The sequence below is a fragment of the Notamacropus eugenii genome, chromosome 5, assembly GCF_028372415.1.
Source record: "Notamacropus eugenii isolate mMacEug1 chromosome 5, mMacEug1.pri_v2, whole genome shotgun sequence".
In the NCBI taxonomy this organism is placed as follows: domain Eukaryota; kingdom Metazoa; phylum Chordata; class Mammalia; order Diprotodontia; family Macropodidae; genus Notamacropus; species Notamacropus eugenii.
Window position 1 is genome coordinate 329059743 of NC_092876.1, and position 20876 is coordinate 329080618.

Here is a 20876-nt window from a genome sequence, read left to right on the forward strand (position 1 = left end):
TCACTGTTGCCAGTGTCCTGCAGACTAAAAATTGCATGTAATGAAGAAAACAGTATTATCATAATAAATACATTTTTTCATGAAATTCAGAAGAGCTAGTTTATGGTAAAGCACTTTTAATTTTCCTATTTGTATACACCCATAAGCAATATCAGTTCACATAGTTTGAGAGTGAAAATGCTATTTAGTGGAATTTTAGTCACTGATGTTATTCTGGAAAAATACTCTTTTTCTTCCAAGTGATGTCTGGATTGTCTTAGCATTTTATTGTTGATCTGTTTTAATTTTATAGTAACTTTGGAGTGTTTCACATTAAAAGTTTTCATTGTTTTTACTGCTAGAAAAACTGTCATCAGTTTAAATGTGTTTTAAAATAAGACTTTATTTCCAAGAAACTAGATTTAAAAAAAAAATACCCCCAGGTTTTCCCATATTTGCATTTTGATCTCTCATAAAACCCAGATGTTAATTTTAAAAGACTGTTTTTCATTGATGTCCTGAAGGAATAAATATTCATTATCTCTGCATTTCAATCAGGGGATCTCTAGATGGCCACATTCAGAGTAGGGAAAAAATGAGGTTAAATGCATTTCTTTTTGAAAATGCTCTATTTTCACCAAACTGATAAACTCAATAAAGGAAAGTGCTGGATAGTAACAGATTAGTTTATATCCTGGTAATATTTAATAGAACTGGGTAATGAAATTCCAGGTTTTTTTCTTTGACCCAAATTGTAGACTCATCCAGATTTGCAAACCTGGTTTCCTTCTTTAAGAGATCTCTTATTGGAAGGAAAATGAGAGTCAGATTTCTCCTAATAGTTCAATGTAACTTGCATTATGTTTTATGTAAACACTTGGGAACCAGTTAACCCACAGCTTGGAGAACATTTAAGCTAAAAGCTATTAAAGATATAAGATACATATATTGCGCAGAGAGAATACATCATCTTCAGTCATCATGAAGATATTTTCTCTTCTTTCTCTGGACATTAAGTTCTCCATTCTTATTCATAAAGGTGCCTGACTGCACCAAACAGTTACTAAAGCCCTGATCTTTTTCATAAAAGCACATTACATTTCAATTCCTGGCTACAAAATGCTAATTATGCTTAGCAATGCTCTTGAAAAAGACTTCTTTTTAAACTGTTTAACTCTTTACCTTGAGCCTCCTGAAATAGCTTAACTTTGGAGAAAACAAATTCATTTCACAGTGATATATTCTGTAGGAAGTGCAAATATTAGGATGCAATGAATCTTCAAACTCAGACTTGCCAGATTCCCTCCATTTTATTCTGACAGCATTTCTAAGAAATGACCTGGTCTGAAATGGTCTTGCCTAATCACTGTCCAATGGCTGTCACTTACCATGCCGATCCTAAGACTTGGACACACAGGTGCAGGAGATCTGGGTCTTCCAATGTGACTGGCAAATTTCCTAGTGAGTGCGGGCACTGAACCCACTAGTTCTTCTCTCACAGTGCTTTGCCACAGAAGCATCATTATCAGTAGTACCATGACATTTCCCCTTGGATATTTTCAAAAACTTAAGGAGAGTTACCCCATCCCTTTACTTAGGAAGCCTGAGAACTTAATTGGGCTGAAAGAGCCACTAGTACCTGCTAATATTGTGCGGCAGTAAGATGCTAGCTAGCACCATTAATAATGCCTGTGATTCAGGTCATCTAGAGCCATATTTTTTTTCTTTCTTTCTCCATCTATTTCTTTCTCTCTCTCTTTTTAAAGGAAATATATGTAAGTTAAGTTTGAGGTTCAGAAATGCATATATTTTTACTTACAAATATTCATCTGACCAAAATTCAACATAACCTTTATGGAACACTTAACAAATTTTTGTTTTTAAAATAACATATCATTCAAACTGTATATAATTCAGTAAAGTTTTCATACAGCAAGCAATGCTTAAACCCTGGAAAATCTGTAGAAAAGAGATTTCCACATGTAAAATAAGAAAACAAAATTCTGAGGTATTCCCTCATACATACATACACACACACACGCACACACATACGCATACGCACGCACACACACACGCACACACACTCACACACAAAGTGGCTGCAGCATAGGCAAAAAATTGTAGGTCCAAAGGAAAATGACAATTGATTGTTCTAATAGAGTCCAGGTAGCTCAGGAAAAAATAAACACAATAGTCCTCTGAGTAAGTTACTACCTTGAAGAAGGTTCTCAAGATGTATCTGAGATCTATTCTACTAAATTGCTTTTGCAAAACAGCTCCCTGCACATGAGAGAAACTCAGTCCAAGGTGACTTGTGCAAATATAAGGAACCCAATGAGGCTATTTCCTGTTACTCCTTGAACAAATGGGAGGGGGGCTTGAAGACTCGCTGGGTCTCCCATCAAGCAAGATACTGCTGCAGTGCTGTCTTTGCTCTGAAATCATAAACAATGAATTAGTGAGTACCTGTGGAATTTTCCTTTCAAAAAAAAATTGGCTAAGTTATAATCTACTATTCCAAAATGTGGCAAGATAAATAATAGGCTTCACTTTAAGGAGGTAATAAGAAGTACTCTTAATCAAGCAGAATTGCTGGCTTTAAGAGGATTTTATACAGTAGCAAAGTAAAATGTCCATAAAAGGGAACTCAGAACACCACATCTTTCCAGAAAAATAATAAGAAAAGTGTAATGTCTCAAGAGAACTTTTGAATGTCCATTTTTGCTAATACCTGGTTCTTCCCTTCAGCCTGATTCAGGACAGGGAAAACTAATTTCCTTTGAAGGAATAAAAACCAAACAAACAGAAACACAAAAACTGGTCCCACTGCTATATTATAGTTAGGGCAAAAATTACATTTTCTTTTCCTGACAATATGACTCACCTACACATCAAAGACTACATATCAAACAATTCACATGGGTATTCAAGGTATTATGACACAAAATAATTTCAAATTTCACCAAAGCTATCTGATATCATTTTAGGCTCAATTATTGCTTTAATATGCAAACAATAATCCCCTACATCATCTCTTGATGATGCTAGATAGCTACAGATCATGGAATACCATAATCTCTGAAAAATCACAACTGTGGGTCATCTAGAAGGCAACAGCGATACATAATGGGTGTAAAAAGGACTGCAGGTCCTGACTGATGACAAACTGCACACAAAGAATGGCATAGGAGATTATTACGCAATTTAAAAACCTTTCTATTGAGCATCACAGGTACTTACTTATCACATAGGTTTGTATCTGGTGACTGGCTGAGTTTGTGTAGAATATCTACAATGCCAATATCTCGTAATTTATCTTGCCGTTCTTGCGAACCTGGAAAATAAAACCTTGGATATTACTGAGAGCATTGTGTAGTAGAAAGATGGCTCGCCTTGGAGTCAGGAGGAGCTGGATTCAAGTCCTATTTTGGACACAAGCTCAAGTGTGTTTTTGAGTAAGTCATCCAACTGCCCAGGGCCCCAAACAACTTTGTGAGACTCTGAAATCAGAGGTGCTCATATGACATCAGGGCAAAAAATTTCTTTACCAGGATTTCCTCACAATGATGATATCACAGGTCTACACCAAAAGTTTAAAAAAAAAAAAAAAGCACTGATTAACTTCTTCAAAGAAGATTTTTAAAATCAATAATCTCTCACAACATCTCCCTAAAGATTATAATTAAATCCATGGGAGTTGATGAGGTCACCAAGAGAGAATATAGAGGGGAAAGAAGAGATAGCCAGGACAGTGCCTTGGAGTACACATGCAGGTGCAGGATATGGATGATAATCCATACCAGAGGCGTGGGTCTTGGTCAAAAGACCACCTCTTCATCAAAGTCTGTAATAAAGATGGAAAGAATGGGAGAGAGGAATTATGTCAAGGGATTTTGACATCAGAACCATGGAGAAAGAGAAGAGGGAGCTCAAGGCAAATGCCCTTATTTTCTCAGTTAATTATGAGGCAAAGTCCTCAGCTAAGAAGATCGAGATTGTAGGAGAGGTTGAGAGTAGCTACAATGGGAGGTGAGACAGACAATCAAGTAGGGAAGAATACAAGGATTGAACTGATTTGATAAGGGCCCAGCTGAGGCTGTATAACATAAATTTGTAACAGAACTTGTCGCAACAGTTCCATGACTTCTAGTTTCTATCCAGTGGTACCTGAGGAGGAGATAGAGCGACACATAGCTGGGGTTTGGTAGGGTGGTAACAAGCCAAGGAGGCAAGGGATTAAGAAGAAAAGACAGTATATTATTAAGAGTTAACTATAGGGTTGAGATAGGGAAAGGAGAAAAATGAAGCCAGAGTAGGGATGATGGCTAGGGAGAATTCTGAGCAATAGAGGGTCTAGAGATTGCAGTGAGGACAAAGAATAGGTTTAGGATGAGTAAGTTATAAGGAGAGACAGAATAATAAGAAGTTAATAAATATATGAGCTAAGTGAAAAAGCAAGGATGCATTCTTCAGTTATTTGGTACCTAGTTTCTCTTTCCTTCAGGTTATTTTATGCATATAGTGGATAAATAAACCTACTTCAAATACCATGCCCTCTTCAAGAATCTATAGTGACTCCCCATTGCCTATGTATTAAATTCAGATCATTTATTCTCATCTTCAGATCTCTTCACTAACTGGCTGCTTCCATTTTACCAACTCCATTTTCCATCATTCTGCAACCTATTTCCTTTGCTCTGTGTCAAGGTCATTAATTTTTTTAAATCTATGTATGATCTGATTATTTATGCCTTGGCACATATCATTCTTTACAATCAGAATATTCACTGTCCTGCTCTTTGCTAATCTATGATTTCATCTACTTCAAAACTTATCTCCAAAATCACCTCTTCCAAGAACATGCTCTTTTTATTAATCCTTTCACCTCTAATCAAATCCTTATTCAATGTCCAGAGTAGCTGTATACTCAGGTTATATGTTTATATATACGTACACGTACACACACACACACACACACACACACACACACACACACACACACACGTTTAAATTTTCTCAGACTGTTTAAATGTTTGAGGCCAGTACCAAATCTCTTATTTCGTTATGATACCCCCAAAGCACGTAGCTCTGCTTGGAACAAATCGGGTGCCCAGTTATCCCTCTAGCTACATGGGCACTGGACCCATTTTTATTTCATAGTTTAAAAGGATGTCAATGTTTTTCTAGGGAGACTGGGTCCAAAGATAGGAAATTAATCAGAAAAGAAAATTATTTCTTGTCCCTGCTTCTAGAAAAGATCTTGAATACCTGGTGCTTTCCAGATAAAATAACCTCACAGAAAGTTTTTTGCTTCAGACTTTCCTTCTTCAAGATAGATCTCACAAATCTCTCTTACCTTCTTCTTCATTCCATATGAGGTTTGATATACAAAACATGGCAGCAAGTTGTAGTTTAACATGGGAATGACCCTAAAAGACAAAGAAAAGGAAATTCTGTCAACAAAGAGGTAACTTTATATGAAATTGTGTCAAAAACAGGTAATTTTATATAAAACTGCATTTCAAGTAATAGAGTCCAAAGAAATCCACCAAGTTATGCGTATTTAGAGTATTCAGTACAGAGATATCATTATAGGATTCTATGCTGATACCTTGTTATTATTAGATAACTTTTATTGTTATCACCAACTAGTAGACACAATATAATTGCTCTGGGTAAAGTATAGGCTATACCCAATTAGAGTCATAATAGAAACTACTTGTAATTTTATGGAAATTCATGATACTTTTGAGTTATGCATTATTCAATACTCAGTCCTCTTAACATAAATTTAAATATCATCAATTTTGTATTTATGTTTTCTAAATACTTATTTCATTCAGCTTGCTCATCTGTTGTTGTTTTTTAAATTCAGGGGTGGTAGGGATAGAGAGTATTACATGTCTTTGCTTCTATAAACAGAAAATGTTTATAAAAACATAAAAAAAGTATTTTATTTGTGGCTCAATCAGCTTGCAAATCTTAATGAAAAGGGGGCTTTACTTCCTCAAATTTGGATCACTGAGAGGGTCAAACTACTACTATTAATTTGAAAAGATACCAAAGAACATTATTTATATAACCACCTCTTAAAATCTTAAATCTAGGCAAGAAAAATAAAATCAACTAGAAGGAACAAATTCAAAGATTCTCTACTGCAAATGACATTAAACCCAGGCAATAACTGAATGCATTACTTTGAAGAGTTTTACTTAAATTAACTACTACAAACTTGAATTTGGGATCAAAAGAGCAGAATTTGAGTCCACTTAACCTTCTGGAACCTCAATTTCTTCATCTATAAAATGATGGTTAAAAAGTACTTGTTCCACCTACCTCCACAACATTATTGTGAGGCTCCCAAGAAATAATGAATGTAAAAGGCTTTTTTAAAAAAACAAACAAACTGTGAAGGGGAACATGAACACAAGCTATTATATCTATAACTTTTATTAGAGTTATGTTTCAACTTTTTTTGTCTGAATTGTGTTTTTTCAAATTCTATTATATAAAAAATGCTGACTTTTTCTGGGTGGAAAACTGCAAAATGTCTCTTTGTCTCTATTCTCAAAACATTCAGATAAGAAGATTAGATAAGTTGATTTATATATATAACATTTCATAGCATAATTTTCAATATTTTACTTGAGAAAAAACCAGACACCTCTTAAGGTAAGCTTGCAAAGTAACTGTGATACAGACAAGGAAAAGGATTAATTGGATGAACAGTTTTAAGATTTTATAGTTCTAATTAAATCCCCTTCCAATCACTTAGTACTTAAATTTCTTTTAGATTAAATTTTATTTTTCAATTAACAAGCATTTATTTTCTCTCCTTCATCTATCTTTCTCCTCCTCCTTCAAAAAAAAAAAAAGAGAAACAAAATCCTTGCAATACATATGGATAATCTGATAAAACAAATTTTCATATTTGCCTTATCTAAAAATTCAATCACTCTTCATTTCGAGAGATTTTCTGTTTGCGTTCTATTAAAAGAAAAAGGTCAAGTTCTCCATTCTTTCACTTAGCAAATAGTTCTTGAGTACCTACGTACGTACGAATTCTTAAATTTGTTACAATAATATTTTATACTTTAAATTATTAAAGTGAGCTGTGTTTCAATATCTTTACACAATATGTATTTTCAAATAGTGGCACTAGTGTAGCTATCCTGCCTCCTAAAGCTACAACAGGAAAAAAAACCTTTCCCTTAAGGAAAGAAAAAGGCCATACATACCATATAATACTTAATTTTCTGCAAAATGTCGTCATTGGTCATAATGAGTTCTTTTGCTGTTGTACCATCTGCTATGTTGGCCAATATACATAATGTCTACGGGGGGGAAGAACAGTTAAATGAACAATTAAACTCTTAAAAACAATTTGGATATTTCATGACTTGAACTTTCATAGATTTTCCTCCTCCAAATGCAAAACTTTCTTGTCTTTGACCCTGTGAACCACAATAAAAAAAGACACTTGAAACACCTGTGGTGCTCTGTCCATGTAGAAACCAAAATAGATGCTTTAAAATCAGCAGTGTACAAATTTCATTTTATCACAATGTAAAAGAAAAATATAATGTATCTTGTTACTGTTAAGATAAAATTTGCCTCAAAGCCCTATTGTTTCTAGGACTTAATAAGTAGCTCTTAAAGGAATAATTTCAGTACAACAATGAGCTTTAAAGGGGAATCCTGTGTGATATTTTTAGTGACTACCACAAAACAGTTTAAGTACTTTATTGTTATTAATATGTTCCATTACTACAGGAACCTTTTACATTGGTCCACTGTGGCTTAATTTCACAAGGAGGAGATGGGGAAGAAAGCCTAGTCACTTCTTTATCAGTAAAGTAATTTCTCTGAAGATCTATTATCCCCTGATAGCTGATAATTGTTGTATTAAATCATCCTTGCCAGGCTTCTCGGAGTCTTTAGGAGACTTCTCTGCTTACTGGTGGATAAAATATTTGCCTTATCTCCAGTTATATTAGGGATGCCTTCTTGGAGGCTCTAGCAATTATTCTGATCCTTGGAGAGGGTACATATGGATGTCCCTAATATGGGGTAGGGGATGATAGGGCATAGACTCTATGTCCTTTCCTTCCATCAACTTTGCATAAAAGTTCATAGCATTTACAATCCAATTATATGCTATTCTGAATGTTATTATAAAGATACAGGATAAAGTGTGCCTCTTGGATCTGCATCTTCCTTCCCAAGATTGGAAATTCAAAGACAGGTGAGAATATGTCTTACTTATCTTTACATCACCCTCACCTTAACTCCCAGAGGATAATGTTTTGTATAATGAAGGATCTTAAAAAGTGACTCCTGAATTGAAGTCAATCAACTAGGAATGTCTAAGGCTATGTGCCTAAGCCTTTTGAAGTCTCTGTTGGTGTAATGCTGAAAGTGGTTCTCCCATATAACAGCTGAACATAATAATTCCTCCTTTGTAGAATAACTGAAATAATACATCCTTTTCTCTGTATTTTATTCCACACATTCTAATTCATTTCACCTTTTCTTCCTCTAGCTATAGAATACCGTAATAGTCTTTTTTTTTTTTTAATCAGGAGGCTAGCCATCAGGTGGATTTTTTTTCAGTTGCAGAAACTCACAAAGACAATCAACTACAATATAAAGAGATTATAATTCATTTTGGAAAAGGGAATGTTCCCACTGATGAAATTACTAGTCTTTTGATGTATTCTGCCAGAGGAACTTAAAATTCCCAGGACACAAGAAGGAAAGTTTTAATTAAGAAGGATTTGAAAGGAATCTATATCAGTTATTTTTTCTGGAGGGAAGTCAGATGATGCAGTGGATAGAGCATTGGGCTAGGAATCAGGGGAAGATAAATTCAAATATGGTCTCAGATACTACCTGGGAAAGTCACTTGGTTTGTTTGCCTCAGTATCCTTACCTGTAAAATGGGGATAATAGCACCTATCTCACAGGGTTGTTATGAGGATCAAGAGGGAATCAAGAGATCAAGAAATAATTTTTAAGGCACTTACACAATACCTGGTACATAGTAGGGTCTGTATAAATGCTTATTCCCTTCCCCTTCCCTTTTTAGTGAATTAAAATGATGGGAGGTAAGAAATGCAACTGGGTGGCTTTTGACTAGTAATAAGGAAGGCACTTCGGGGTAGAGCCAAGATGGCAGAGTAAAAGTTGTGACTGCCCTGAGCTCTCCCCCAAAGCCCTCCAAATACCTGTAAAAAAATGACTCAACAAATCCTAGAGCTACGAAACCCACAAAATGACGGAGCGATACAAATTCCCAGCCCAAGACAACCTGGAAAGTTGACAGGAAGGGTCTTTTGCACTGAGTAGGGAGCACAGCACAGTCCAGTGTGGATTACACTGGTATAGATGGGCTGGAGCAGGCCTCGGGACTGAATCATTGGCAGCTGTAGCAGTTTCCAGACTTCTCAACTTACAAATGCCAAAAAGGGTCAGTGGGAAAACTGTGGGACCTGGTGAAAGAGGAGGTCTGACCCTAGCCCCAGGGCAATGAGAGCGGTAGTAGCAGCGGCAGCAGAGGCTGCTTCTAGAGTTCTGGGACCACAGACAGTGGGGGACAAAGCAACTAATACAAAACCCCTGAAACCTGGGATAGTACACCCATTTCCCCAACCCCCACCCCCACTGGAAGCAAAATTCTACCTTGACAAGGAATTAGAAAGTGAAGTGTTTGGCTGGGAAGATGAGTAAACACCATGAAAGAACTCAGACTATAGAACCTTACTTTGGTGACAAGGAAGATCAGGATACACAACCAGAGGTGGATAGTAGCATCAAAGCTCCTACATCAAAAGCCTCCAAGAGGAATATGAATTGGTTGCAGGCCATGGAGGAGCTCACGAAGGATTTTGAAAATCAAGTAAGAGAAGTAGAGGAAAAATTGGGAAGAGAAATGAGAATGATGCAAGAAAATCATGAAAATCGAGTCAACAGCTTGCTAAAGGAGACCCCCCCCCCAAATACTGAAGAAAATAACACCTTAAAAAATAGACTAACCCAAATGGAAAAAGAAGTCCAAAAAGCCAATGAGGAGAAGAATTCCTTAAAAAGCAGAATTGACCAAATGGAAAAGGAGGTCCAAAAGCTCACTGAAGAAAATAATTCCTTCAAAATCAGAATGGAGCAAATGGAAGCTAATGACTTTCTGAGAAATCAAGAAATTATAAAACAGAACCAAAAGAAAGAGCAAATAGAAGACAATGTGAAATATCTCACGGGAAAAACCAACGACCTGGAAAATAGATCCAAGAGAGATAATTTAAAAATTATTGGATCACCTGAAAGCCATGATCAAAAACAGAGGCTAGACATCATCATTCAAGAAACTATCAAGGAAAACTGTTCTGATATTCTAGAACCAGAGGGTAAAATAGAAAGTGAAAGAACCCACTGATCACCTCTGGAAAAAGAACCTAAAAGGAAAACTCCTAGGAATACTGTAGCCAAATTCCATAGTTCCCAGGTCAAAGAGAAAATATTGCAAGTAGCCAGAAAGAAACAATTTGAGTATTGTGGGAAAACAATCAGGATAACACAAGACCTAGCAGCTTTTACATTAAGGGACAGAAGGGTTTGGAATATGATATTCTGGAGGTCAGAGGAGCTAGGATTAAAACCAAGAATCACCTACCCAGCAAAACTGAGCATAATCCTTCAGGGGAAAAAATGGACATTCAATGAAACAGCAGACTTTCAAGCATTCTTGATAAAAAGGCCAGAGCTGAATAGAAAAAAAAGTCAACTCTAGTAATCTCCCAAGACACTAAAAAATTGAAAGCAACATATATATGTATGTATATGTTGGCATAGAGTTGACAGATGTCTGATTTATATGAGACAGTCCCATATTTTAGTGCTTTATCCTATGACAGACAATTTGGAACACATACTGACCATTTGGGGAGCCTCATCAGACATTTATATCCACTACAACTGGCATAAAATTCCTCTTCCTCTTTAACCTCTGCCTCCATTCTCCTGAACTAATCTCAGTCAGAACATGTCCTGAATTTAAGACTAAAACCTGGTAATACCAGAGTCACTTATGAAGACAAAGTAAAAATTACTTACTGAAAAAACACGACCACCTATTTCTCCTAGTCCTCCTCTTCCCTCACGTTACAAGAGAGGGATTCAGAACAGCAAGGTCTATAAGAACTCCATCTACCAAGAAGCAAGCAGGCAGAAATGACAATCACAGGTGGTAATCTAGTCCAGCTCTATTTTCTTTCAAGTTTTAATGCAGATAGAAACAAAAAAAGGGAAATAGAAGAAAAGAGATGGGCAGAATAGTGTCATTATGTAAAATTTTGAGTAATTGAAAAAATATATAAACTCTTTCCCCTCATCCTACAATAGGAAGACCCAGAACAGAAAGCAGACATGGTCAGTTCTAAGGGAAATAACTGAAGCATCCTTATTTATGGATGATTTAAGGCTTTTTCTCTTAAGTTATCTATAGTCAGAAGATGAAAAAGAAAGTGAACACCTGATATGCTAGTTAGAGATAAGGCCATCCCTCTATTAGCTAAAGAAGATAAAGGAGTTTTTAAACACAAATTTATTGAATAGGATAAGAATATTTTTGTTAATATTGTCTTGGATGTTATTATTTTCTAAGGGGATTATAACACAGAAATACACACTTAGATTTTAGCATGGTAAATTTGGACCACAGTTTTGCTCCAAGACTGACACAGTTCAGATTTTGAAGTATACTATGAAGATGACACTATTTTGGGAAAAGGTAAGCAAATGCTACGGCCAATGTGGCATTAAAGCTTGCAACCACTAATAAAATCCACAAGTAAATAAAATTTTATATTTCAATGTAGTAAGAAAGGAAGATCAGGAATTATGTCCAGTTGGAAAATCATATACACATGTACACCAATGGCCTGAAATGTGTATACTGATGTTTCAGAATTAATGTTACTCTAATATGTTTTGGTCAGGTTAATATACTTCCTGTGGAAGTGGGAATGAAACAACAATCCTGCATGGAAAGCAGTTTCTCTCAATGATGCCATTCCTCCATCCCATGCCTACCCTCTCCTTCCCCATCCCCCAATAATCAAAAGAACCATGCAATGAACCTAACTAAGATTGTAGCCCAAATCTGCAGGACAGAGTCTCTCTCATTACTTTCCATCTCTAAGAAAAGAGACCAGGCAGATAATTCTACAGAGGAAAGAAACTCCTCAGTCCAGAACTTCACTTATGTACACCTTGGAGCAAAATATCTCACACAAACTATGAAATTCCAGATGCTAGAGCTGACCATAACAGAAGTCTTCTGTCTCTTTAAGTTCAGTCTGTTTTCTCCTTTCCTTCTCTTTGATTCCAGTTTTAAAGACTAATTGCTTATGTTTCCTACAACATCTTTCCTTTGAAAAATCTCCACAAGATTTTTCTTCCCAGCCCATAATGAGGTTGGGCAAGCACTGATACAGATTGCCAGGAATGGAACAGAGGCATTGAGTGGTTTGCCTAAGGTCAACTTAGTGGATAAAACTGAGGATATGATCCAGGTGTCTGGACTCTTGGTCCCTAAAAGCATATGCCTTTATTAATATATTAACATAATATACTATAATATAATATATAAGTATAACATATTAATATATTTACAGAGAAAAAGGAAGAAATCTGAGGAAAAACCTCAGGAATAAGTCACCCAACAAAAATTATGATTTCAGATCTAACGATAATGAGAATTTTACAGATTCTGGGTTGGAGAGTACAGAATGTTGCAGACTTTTCTCCTGTACTTTTGATTTGAGTCAAAGTTAGCATAACAAATGAAAGCCTGACAGTCAGTGAGAAAGTATTTCTGATGTTGCTTGCCAAGTGAAAGAGCTGAAGAGTGGAAATTTTGGGACCCTGAAGCAAAGCTGAAAGCTCCAAGGTCTTGATAAAAATATCATCTTTTAGATGTATAGAAGAGATAGGATTAATAGAGGACTTGATTCCATCTAGGAATTATTTCCTGCCTCTATGGGAGCAGAAAACAGAAGATGATAAAAAGGAGCAGACAGGTTGTTTAGACAATAAAGTGAAATTTCAATTTCACATCATTAAACATTTATGGCAAAAAGATCATGCCATCTTGAATTCTCTGGGTCAGAAACAGACAAGGCAAAGTTTGTGGAGATAATGATTACAGTAGTGAAAGCCCCAAGAGAACGGAGGATGTGGTAAAATACCACACTACTGTAAAATGCAGCTAAAGGGTCAACAGAATAAACAGCTTGTTTTTCAGGAACCAGTGCTTAAAGTTAAACAAAAACTTGGGAAAATGTGACACTTATTATCAGAAAACAGTTTTAAAAAAAGGAGCACATGATACAAAATAATGAGCATCTCGGACTACATATGCGGTTATTTAAACTGTCAGCATTATTCCTTGAAGAGATACTAACCATATGCTTGTGTTCTAAAGTGACAAAGAATAACTGGAAAGGAGTAAAACTAGGAGTAAAGCTATTATCTATATCTACATGATACAACAAAGTCAGTTTTTAACACACTAACTAGCCATTTTTTTCTTATTTCCCCATCTTTGTTGATTTTTAACCTTTTAAGTTGTGAGCTGGGAGTACATAAAGGAAATAATACAGAACTAAGAAAGAGAATCTAATAGATTCAAGAGGAGTCAAGAGACTGAAGAGAAAAAGTAGAACTGGCTCTTTATGTATTGTGTTAATTGCCTTTTTGCCCCTTCCTTGAGGGCAAACTATTGTTCTGAACTTTTCTGTTGCAGGAAGTGGCAAGAAGCCACCTTTAGTAATGTTCAATGGCTCTTTTTCTTTTCCTAAGGGAAGGCTACTCTCATTCTAGTATCCCAACTACTCAAATACCTGAGCTCTGCCAAAGAGACTGACATGGAGAAGGGAAGAGAGCAAAGTTGTAATAGCATGAATAGAAGGTGATAGTATATTATATGTTGGAGCAATAAAAGTAAACAAGCCTCTTTGTATAACACCAGCGAAGTTATATCTATTTTATAAGCCAGGTTCATACATCTCAAATTATTTTTTTCTAGTCAAAGAGTAGCAAAACTAAGGAATGAAATAAGTAAACTAGATCTTCCCTAGGCAAGAACAAACTCTACAGTCTGCCCAATTTGGAAAAAATCAGTATCTGAGAAATGGCTTCCTTAACCAATTCACAATCTTTGCTGAGCACAAAAGAATTGGGGTAATATGTCCTAATATTATGTATGAACCACAGTTAACTCAAATATATCTGTATCTATAGATAAATATGTCTATAGATATAGATATATACACACATATACACACACACATGTATACACACATATATACATACACACATGTATACACACACATATATATACACACACACATATACACACACACTCACACACACATATATATCCTGTTGATCTTAGATCTCTTCAGTAACCAATGAATTTTCACATTTGGGCAATATCCACTAATTCCAGATTCATCTGTTTTTTCTCTAGCATTAAATTTGAACATAAACTTTTCCCTTCTTCTCTTTCTATCATGTAGGTAATTAACATTTTGACCTGATATTTTTTCAACATATTACACTGAAAAGCCTGAGGTAGATCATCCCTGTATAAATAGAGTGATAGTATGACACTGATACTGATAAGAAACAATGAAAAATGAGAAGGTAAAACTACTTATTTGTGAGAGCTGTTTTGTGATGGCAAATAGGCATATTTCCTATTCTTTAGTGTCTAAATACCTTGGATGTAAAGGACTGTTCCAGCTGTCAAGAGTCACTGAACTGAATGGTTCTGACCCTCACTGTTTGATCCAACCTCTACTTTCAGTATTCTCTCTCTTAATTCCCTTCAAAAGCCATACACTTCCACCAAATGATCTACTAATATTTTTATGAACTCAAACCCATTTGCTCACATGGCCTCCTATGCTTTCTAGTGGATGCCAAATTAGAGACCTGAACTCATGCCACATGAGGATCAGCTGGAGAAAGTGAGAATTTTTAACCACAAGAAGAGATGATCAGATTAGTGGTGAATGGACATAACAGCACAACTGGTAGCAATGGGTAGAAATCATAAAAAGATTAAAATAACTGCAGAGAGAAACAAAAGCTTCATGTAAGGAAAAAGATCCACTTAAAACTACACAGAAGTTGAATGGGCTCTTTCGTGGATTCCCACTCACTAGGTCTTCAAGTAAAGACTGGAAGATTACTCACTGAGGATGTTGTAGTGGGATTATTGTTTGGCCTTAGGTTGAACCAGATGGGTTGACCAGATGGCCATGGGCTGAACTAGAGTAAGGTTATTTGCAAATGCGTGTATGCATATGTGCAAACATGCCTATACACATGCATGCATATGTATAGGTATGCTTACACATGTGTGTTGTACAGGCACACATATGTTGGCACATGTATACACACAGGTGGTCCAGACATACTACATGGCTGTTTTAAACTTTAAACTTTTTAAAAATAGGTTTTGTAATCAAATTTACAAGCTTGAATACAAATAGCAGAGACTCTCAGTTGTGTCCTTTTTCAACTACATCTTGCTACCCATCCAGAACTGTACCATAAGGTCCAGAAGAAAGGCTGAAGGTCATCTTTTCTAAAGTTCTTCATTTCTAGATGGAAAAATCACGGCCCGGAGAAAGGGAACAACTCACTCAAAGTTATAAATATTTATAGAGAAACAAGATAATGAAAGGATTGGGAATAGGTGCATTGGGTCATAGTGGAGGGCAATGTTTTCTACAGCATAGAACCACTATAAAAGTTATCCTTAATACAATGAGCCTGAGTTTCAAAGATAACCAGAAATGAGTTTGGGACCACCAGTCCCACTCAGATTATTTTGAGATGATATTTTACATAGCTTCAATCTCTAGATCCTCTGATATGCTATTTGCCCACGTGGGTTTAATTTCTCGATATGTGTTCAATATACATACCACATGACAACATACCATTCACATATCACCTCAAACCTCTATTCCACCCCACCATGCTCTCATGCCTAAGCAGACTCTTTTCTATCTCTCTCTCCCAGATACTAGTTAGACTCTGATGACTACTATGCTCTAACCTCGTAGAGACCAGGGATCATGTCTTATTTATTTTTGCATTTCCCAGTGCTTTCTATACAGTAAGCACTAAATAAATTTTTATTGAATTGAATTGAATTAAGTGGGCCAGAATCCTGGCAGTTTTCCACTAGAAACCATCCTTCAAGGTCACCACTAATCCATTTACTAATAGTCTCAATATAGTTGTTCAACTAACTTTGAATCTATCCAGTTAAATTAATATTTAGCCCAAATTTTTACCATTTAATCCATAAGGCTCTTATGTTATATTTTGCCAAGAGTTCTAGAGTTTAGAACCATAGAGCTGCATGGTTCTTCAGCAGTTATTGAATCAAACCCCTACCTGGATAAGAATCATCACATCTCTCTGAAGAAATACATGGAATGAAGCAGAACCCATGACCCCCCCCCCCCAGGGGTTCCTCTCTGCTTCTGGACAACTCAAATTGTTAGGAGTTTTTTCATTACATCAATTCTAAATCTGTGTGTTTGCAATTTCTTCCCATTACTTCTAGTTCTCCTTTCTGTGGTCAAATTGAGTAAATCAAACATAATGGACCTTAAATAACTGAAAACAGTTATCATGAGCTGTTCTTTTGTCCATTAACTTTTTTCTCTGGGCTCCTACTTTCTTTATATGATCCTCATGTAAAAGGTTCTCCAGTCCTCTTATCCTGGTGACTTTCCACTGCACATACTTAAGTATTTCTTAGGGGCAGCTAGGTGGTACACTGGATAGAGCACCAGTGTAAGAGTCAGGAGGATCTGAGTTCAAATCTCACCTCAGACACTTGACACTCACTAGCTGTGTGACCTTGGGCAAGTCACTTAACCCCAATTGCCTTATTCTGGGTCATCTCCAGTCATCATGATGAATATCTGGTCACTGGATTCAGATGGCTCTAGAGGAGAAGTGAGGCTGGTGACCTGCACAGCCCTCCCTCACTCAAATCAAAATCAAGGGCAAGTCATGTCATCATTTCTCTGACGGCATGGTCTTCTTCGGCTATGGTGCTATGTTGGATGAACACACACACTTAAGGATTTCTTAAACATGACACTCAAAACTGAATACAGGACCCCAGATTGGCCTAAGCAGGGAATGTTATATTGGAACTATTTTCTTTGTTCTGAACATCATTCTTCTCTAAATGCAACCTCAACAGCATTTACCTGTTGCTGGTTCATACTGAGCTTGCAATCTACAACTCCCCCCTCAACCCCCTATATCTTTCTCATAGGATGGTCTAGCTTTAGCTCTTACATACTTGTGAAATTGATGTTTGCACTCAGTTGTGAAATGTACCTTTATTCCTGTTAAATTTCATTTGATTTGATTTGCCCAGTTGTTCTAGTCTGTCAAGATCTTTCTTGAATTCTATCATCCCACGTTAGCTATGTCTGCCAGCTCTGTGCAGTCTGTGAATCTGATAAACATCCTACCCAAGGCTGTGACCATGCTAAGTTGTTGACATTTGGTTTGTTAAAGTATGCAAACAGTATATGTGACTTAGTGTTTTTTTATCTTGCTATTACTAACTCTACCTATGATCACTCTCTCATCCAAATTAGATGGTATTAACTCATTAAAGACTAACCTCTGACCTTGGTCATTCAATCTGTTCCAAAAGCATCTGATATTACCATGATCTAACCAATATCTCTTTACTGAGTCCACATATTTAACATGAGAGACTGTGTCAAATGCTTTTCTGAAATCAAGGCACAACGTACTTACTGCTAACCCGTGAGCTATTGAACCTGACAAACATATTAAAAACTGAAATGAAATTAGGTTGGCTATTTTTTTTAGTGAATGCATGTTGATTCTTAGTGATTACTAAATTCATTTCCCAGTGTTCACAGATGATTTGATAGTCTATTTTAGAATTTTACTAGGAATCAACATCAAGTTTACCAGTGTCTTATTCTCACAATCCATTTTTTCTCTCTTCAAAAAAAAAAAAAAAAGATATTTTCCCACTTCTTTTGGTACCTCTTCTTTCCTTGTGATTTTAAAAATATTACCAGTAGTGTCTTGGAGATCACATTTCCAAGTTCCTTTTAGCATCTAATTCATCTGGTCCTGTAAATGTGAACTAATTTAAAGTGGCTACGTACTCACTATCTTTTTAATCACTTATCTTCAGCTACAAATGCTTCTTCAATATGCTTGTTATACCCTTCAACTTGAAGACCAACTTCTTTACTGAAGAAGACAGAAGTAAATAGGAGTTTAATAACTCTGCTTTTTGTCATTTGTTAAAATTCAACTGTATGCCTGAAAGATTAAACGTTTGTGAGTCTATGTACCTTTACTAGTGACCACATTACTGATCATAGTCCTTTTCTGTTGTCTAGTGTTTTTTGATAAATTTTAGCTCATTCTGGATGTTAGCTTTCCTGACATCATTCTTAAGAGTTTGTACTATTTCTTTGGCGCTTTTTGGGGGTTGTGACCCTTTTCAAAATCTCCTTGGACGATGTACTCCTTCCTATAGTTGTCTCCATGTTTCCTTTCTCACTGACATTGTTCATCGTTATATAGCCAGAATTTCATGTTTGAGAACTTCCATCCTCTTGAACTCCCATATTGTCCTTCAGAGATTCTGCTCTTGAGATCATATCTCTGAAATTGTTGACATTTGGCTTACTGAACTATTCAAACAATATATGTGACTCATTGTTTCCTTACCTTGCTATTACAAACTATACATATGATCACTTCCTCAGTTCAATTCAGTTCAACAAACATGTATTAAGTGACTACTATGTGTAAGGCATTGTGCTGGTTACTGGAGATACAAAAACAAAAATGAAAAAAAAAAGTCCCTGGACTCAAAAAGTTTACATCTTATTGGAGGGTACAACATGTTAAAAAGATAAATTAATTTAATTTAAGGAGAGTGAAAACACATTTCTAAATGACCGAAATCTAGAATAGGATTTACTTTATTGCTTCTTGGTTAAAAATGCATGAAATGTTCTGTTTTCAGTAGGTTCAAGGAGGGCTGAAGTTAACGACAGTATTTCTCTGTCAGTTTTGTAATCTCTATGAGGAAAGCATCACTGACATACTCCACTCTACTGGGAGGTCCACAACACATTCCCAAAGGAATAATCTAACTTAAATGTTATCTATCATGTTTTCATTCTCAGGTTTGTGGACTTCCATAAAATAAGTGTATCTTCTTCAAATATGGTGCTATTCCTCATCTCCTCCTGTTAAATCTGTTTCTTTTGAACAAAGTAATTCTTTAATTGTCACGTTTCAGTCATAAATGTTATCTTACAAAGTGCCTAAGAGATCAAATTTAACTTTTTGTATGCAAATCTTGAGTGCAAAACTAAAGTTAATTTTTGTTGTACTTAGTGAAATATATAGATTTAATATTCACGGAAAATTATCAGGAAGAAATGAAAAATGCATTTGAACATAGCCCCTTGATAAAAGTATAGTTTCTTAATTCACCCTAAATGTTGTAACTCAATAAAGAGGAGAAAGGGGTGGAGATCTTGGGGATGGAAGTAGAAGGATGTATGAAAAGGGAGAAACAGAAGATAACCTACTGCAAAAGAAAGGCCATCTCTTGAATGAAAGATTGTTTTCCTGTAGAACAACATGAATTCTGCATGTGGTGGAGGAAAAGACAAGAAATGGAAGAGTTCCATAAAAAATGATTACTTCAAGTGGGGATATGGATGTCCAAAGAATTTATTTCTAAGGTGACAGCATGAACCAGATATGACTGGCTATCTATGTTCCAGATAGGGAGTTGATGACTGAATGTGTTCTTGGAGAGTATTAAAATAATGGAGTAACTGATGGGACAGTAACTAACTTTTCCCACATATTCTTTCTTTTCCTAATGTCTTCTCCCACATTTTTATCCTGTTCCTAGATTATTTTCATGAACATATTAATACTCAACATTTCCAGACTTAAGTTTTGAGAAGACTTCTATTGCTCTTCCTTTTTATAGATACAAAATATACTTTATATAGAAAAGTAAAATATACCTGCTCTTTGACTTCTATGTTATGCTCCCCTTCCAGAATAAGAGTGACAGCTTGCATAATTTGCTTTCCATGAGTACTCATTATCTTGTCTATGTGCTGCAAAATCAATTGGAAATGAACAATTAATCTCTCAGGTTCAGAGACTAAGACAGAGTGAAACAACACAGAGGTTTTCTGAAAGCTAAAGAACAGGGAACAGAATTATTACATTGAGAAAATGACAGAATGATTCCCCAAATTTTTACACTTTCTTCCATTTATTTTCACTTCTATTTTTTCCTCAATTACTTGAAGGAGGAAGACAAATATAGAAAGACCAGCATTTTGCAACGTGTGGACATGGGAATTTTTTCATCAGATTATGGCAAGGAAGAAAAATGGTGCCAGGGAACAAAGAATGAAGATATAACAAAATTGGGGTGGGTAATGTGAATAGTATCTTTGGAAAAAAATATATGCAGAGAACAGTGAGAATGGTAGGGAAGTACTGACGAAGGCATCCGGGAGCACCAGAAGGCTATTTCTGGAAGTGACGTCATTGGCATGGTTTGAGATAACAGCAGATATCATCCTATCTCATTCTTGAGCAGGGCATGCCTCATTCATCTTCCCAATTTCCATGAAAAGTGGCCACACCTTTGAGTGAGGCGTAGGGTGGTATATAAAGTGAGAGAGAATAAGGAACAGGGATCAGAAAGGATACTCAGGGACAAGAAGCAGCAGACTGGAAGACATCACTGGGAGAAG

At 36.0% G+C, this 20876-nt stretch overlaps 1 protein-coding gene across 8 annotated transcripts in view; it reads right to left on the bottom strand.

Annotated features, from left to right (window-relative positions):
• Nucleotides 1–362: 362 nt before the first annotated feature.
• Nucleotides 363–20876, bottom strand: part of ARMC8 (armadillo repeat containing 8) — a 135371-nt gene continuing 114857 nt past the window's right edge. For all 8 annotated transcript variants that reach the window (XM_072613557.1, XM_072613558.1, XM_072613559.1 and 5 more), the window contains 5 exons: nucleotides 20130–20225; nucleotides 7218–7313; nucleotides 5336–5408; nucleotides 3220–3313; nucleotides 363–2414 (listed from right to left, as the gene is read on the bottom strand). In XM_072613557.1, coding sequence (XP_072469658.1) covers nucleotides 2381–2414; nucleotides 3220–3313; nucleotides 5336–5408; nucleotides 7218–7313; nucleotides 20130–20225 — 393 coding nt within the window. In that variant the 3' untranslated portion in view covers nucleotides 363–2380. The remainder of the gene's footprint in view (nucleotides 2415–3219; nucleotides 3314–5335; nucleotides 5409–7217; nucleotides 7314–20129; nucleotides 20226–20876) is intronic.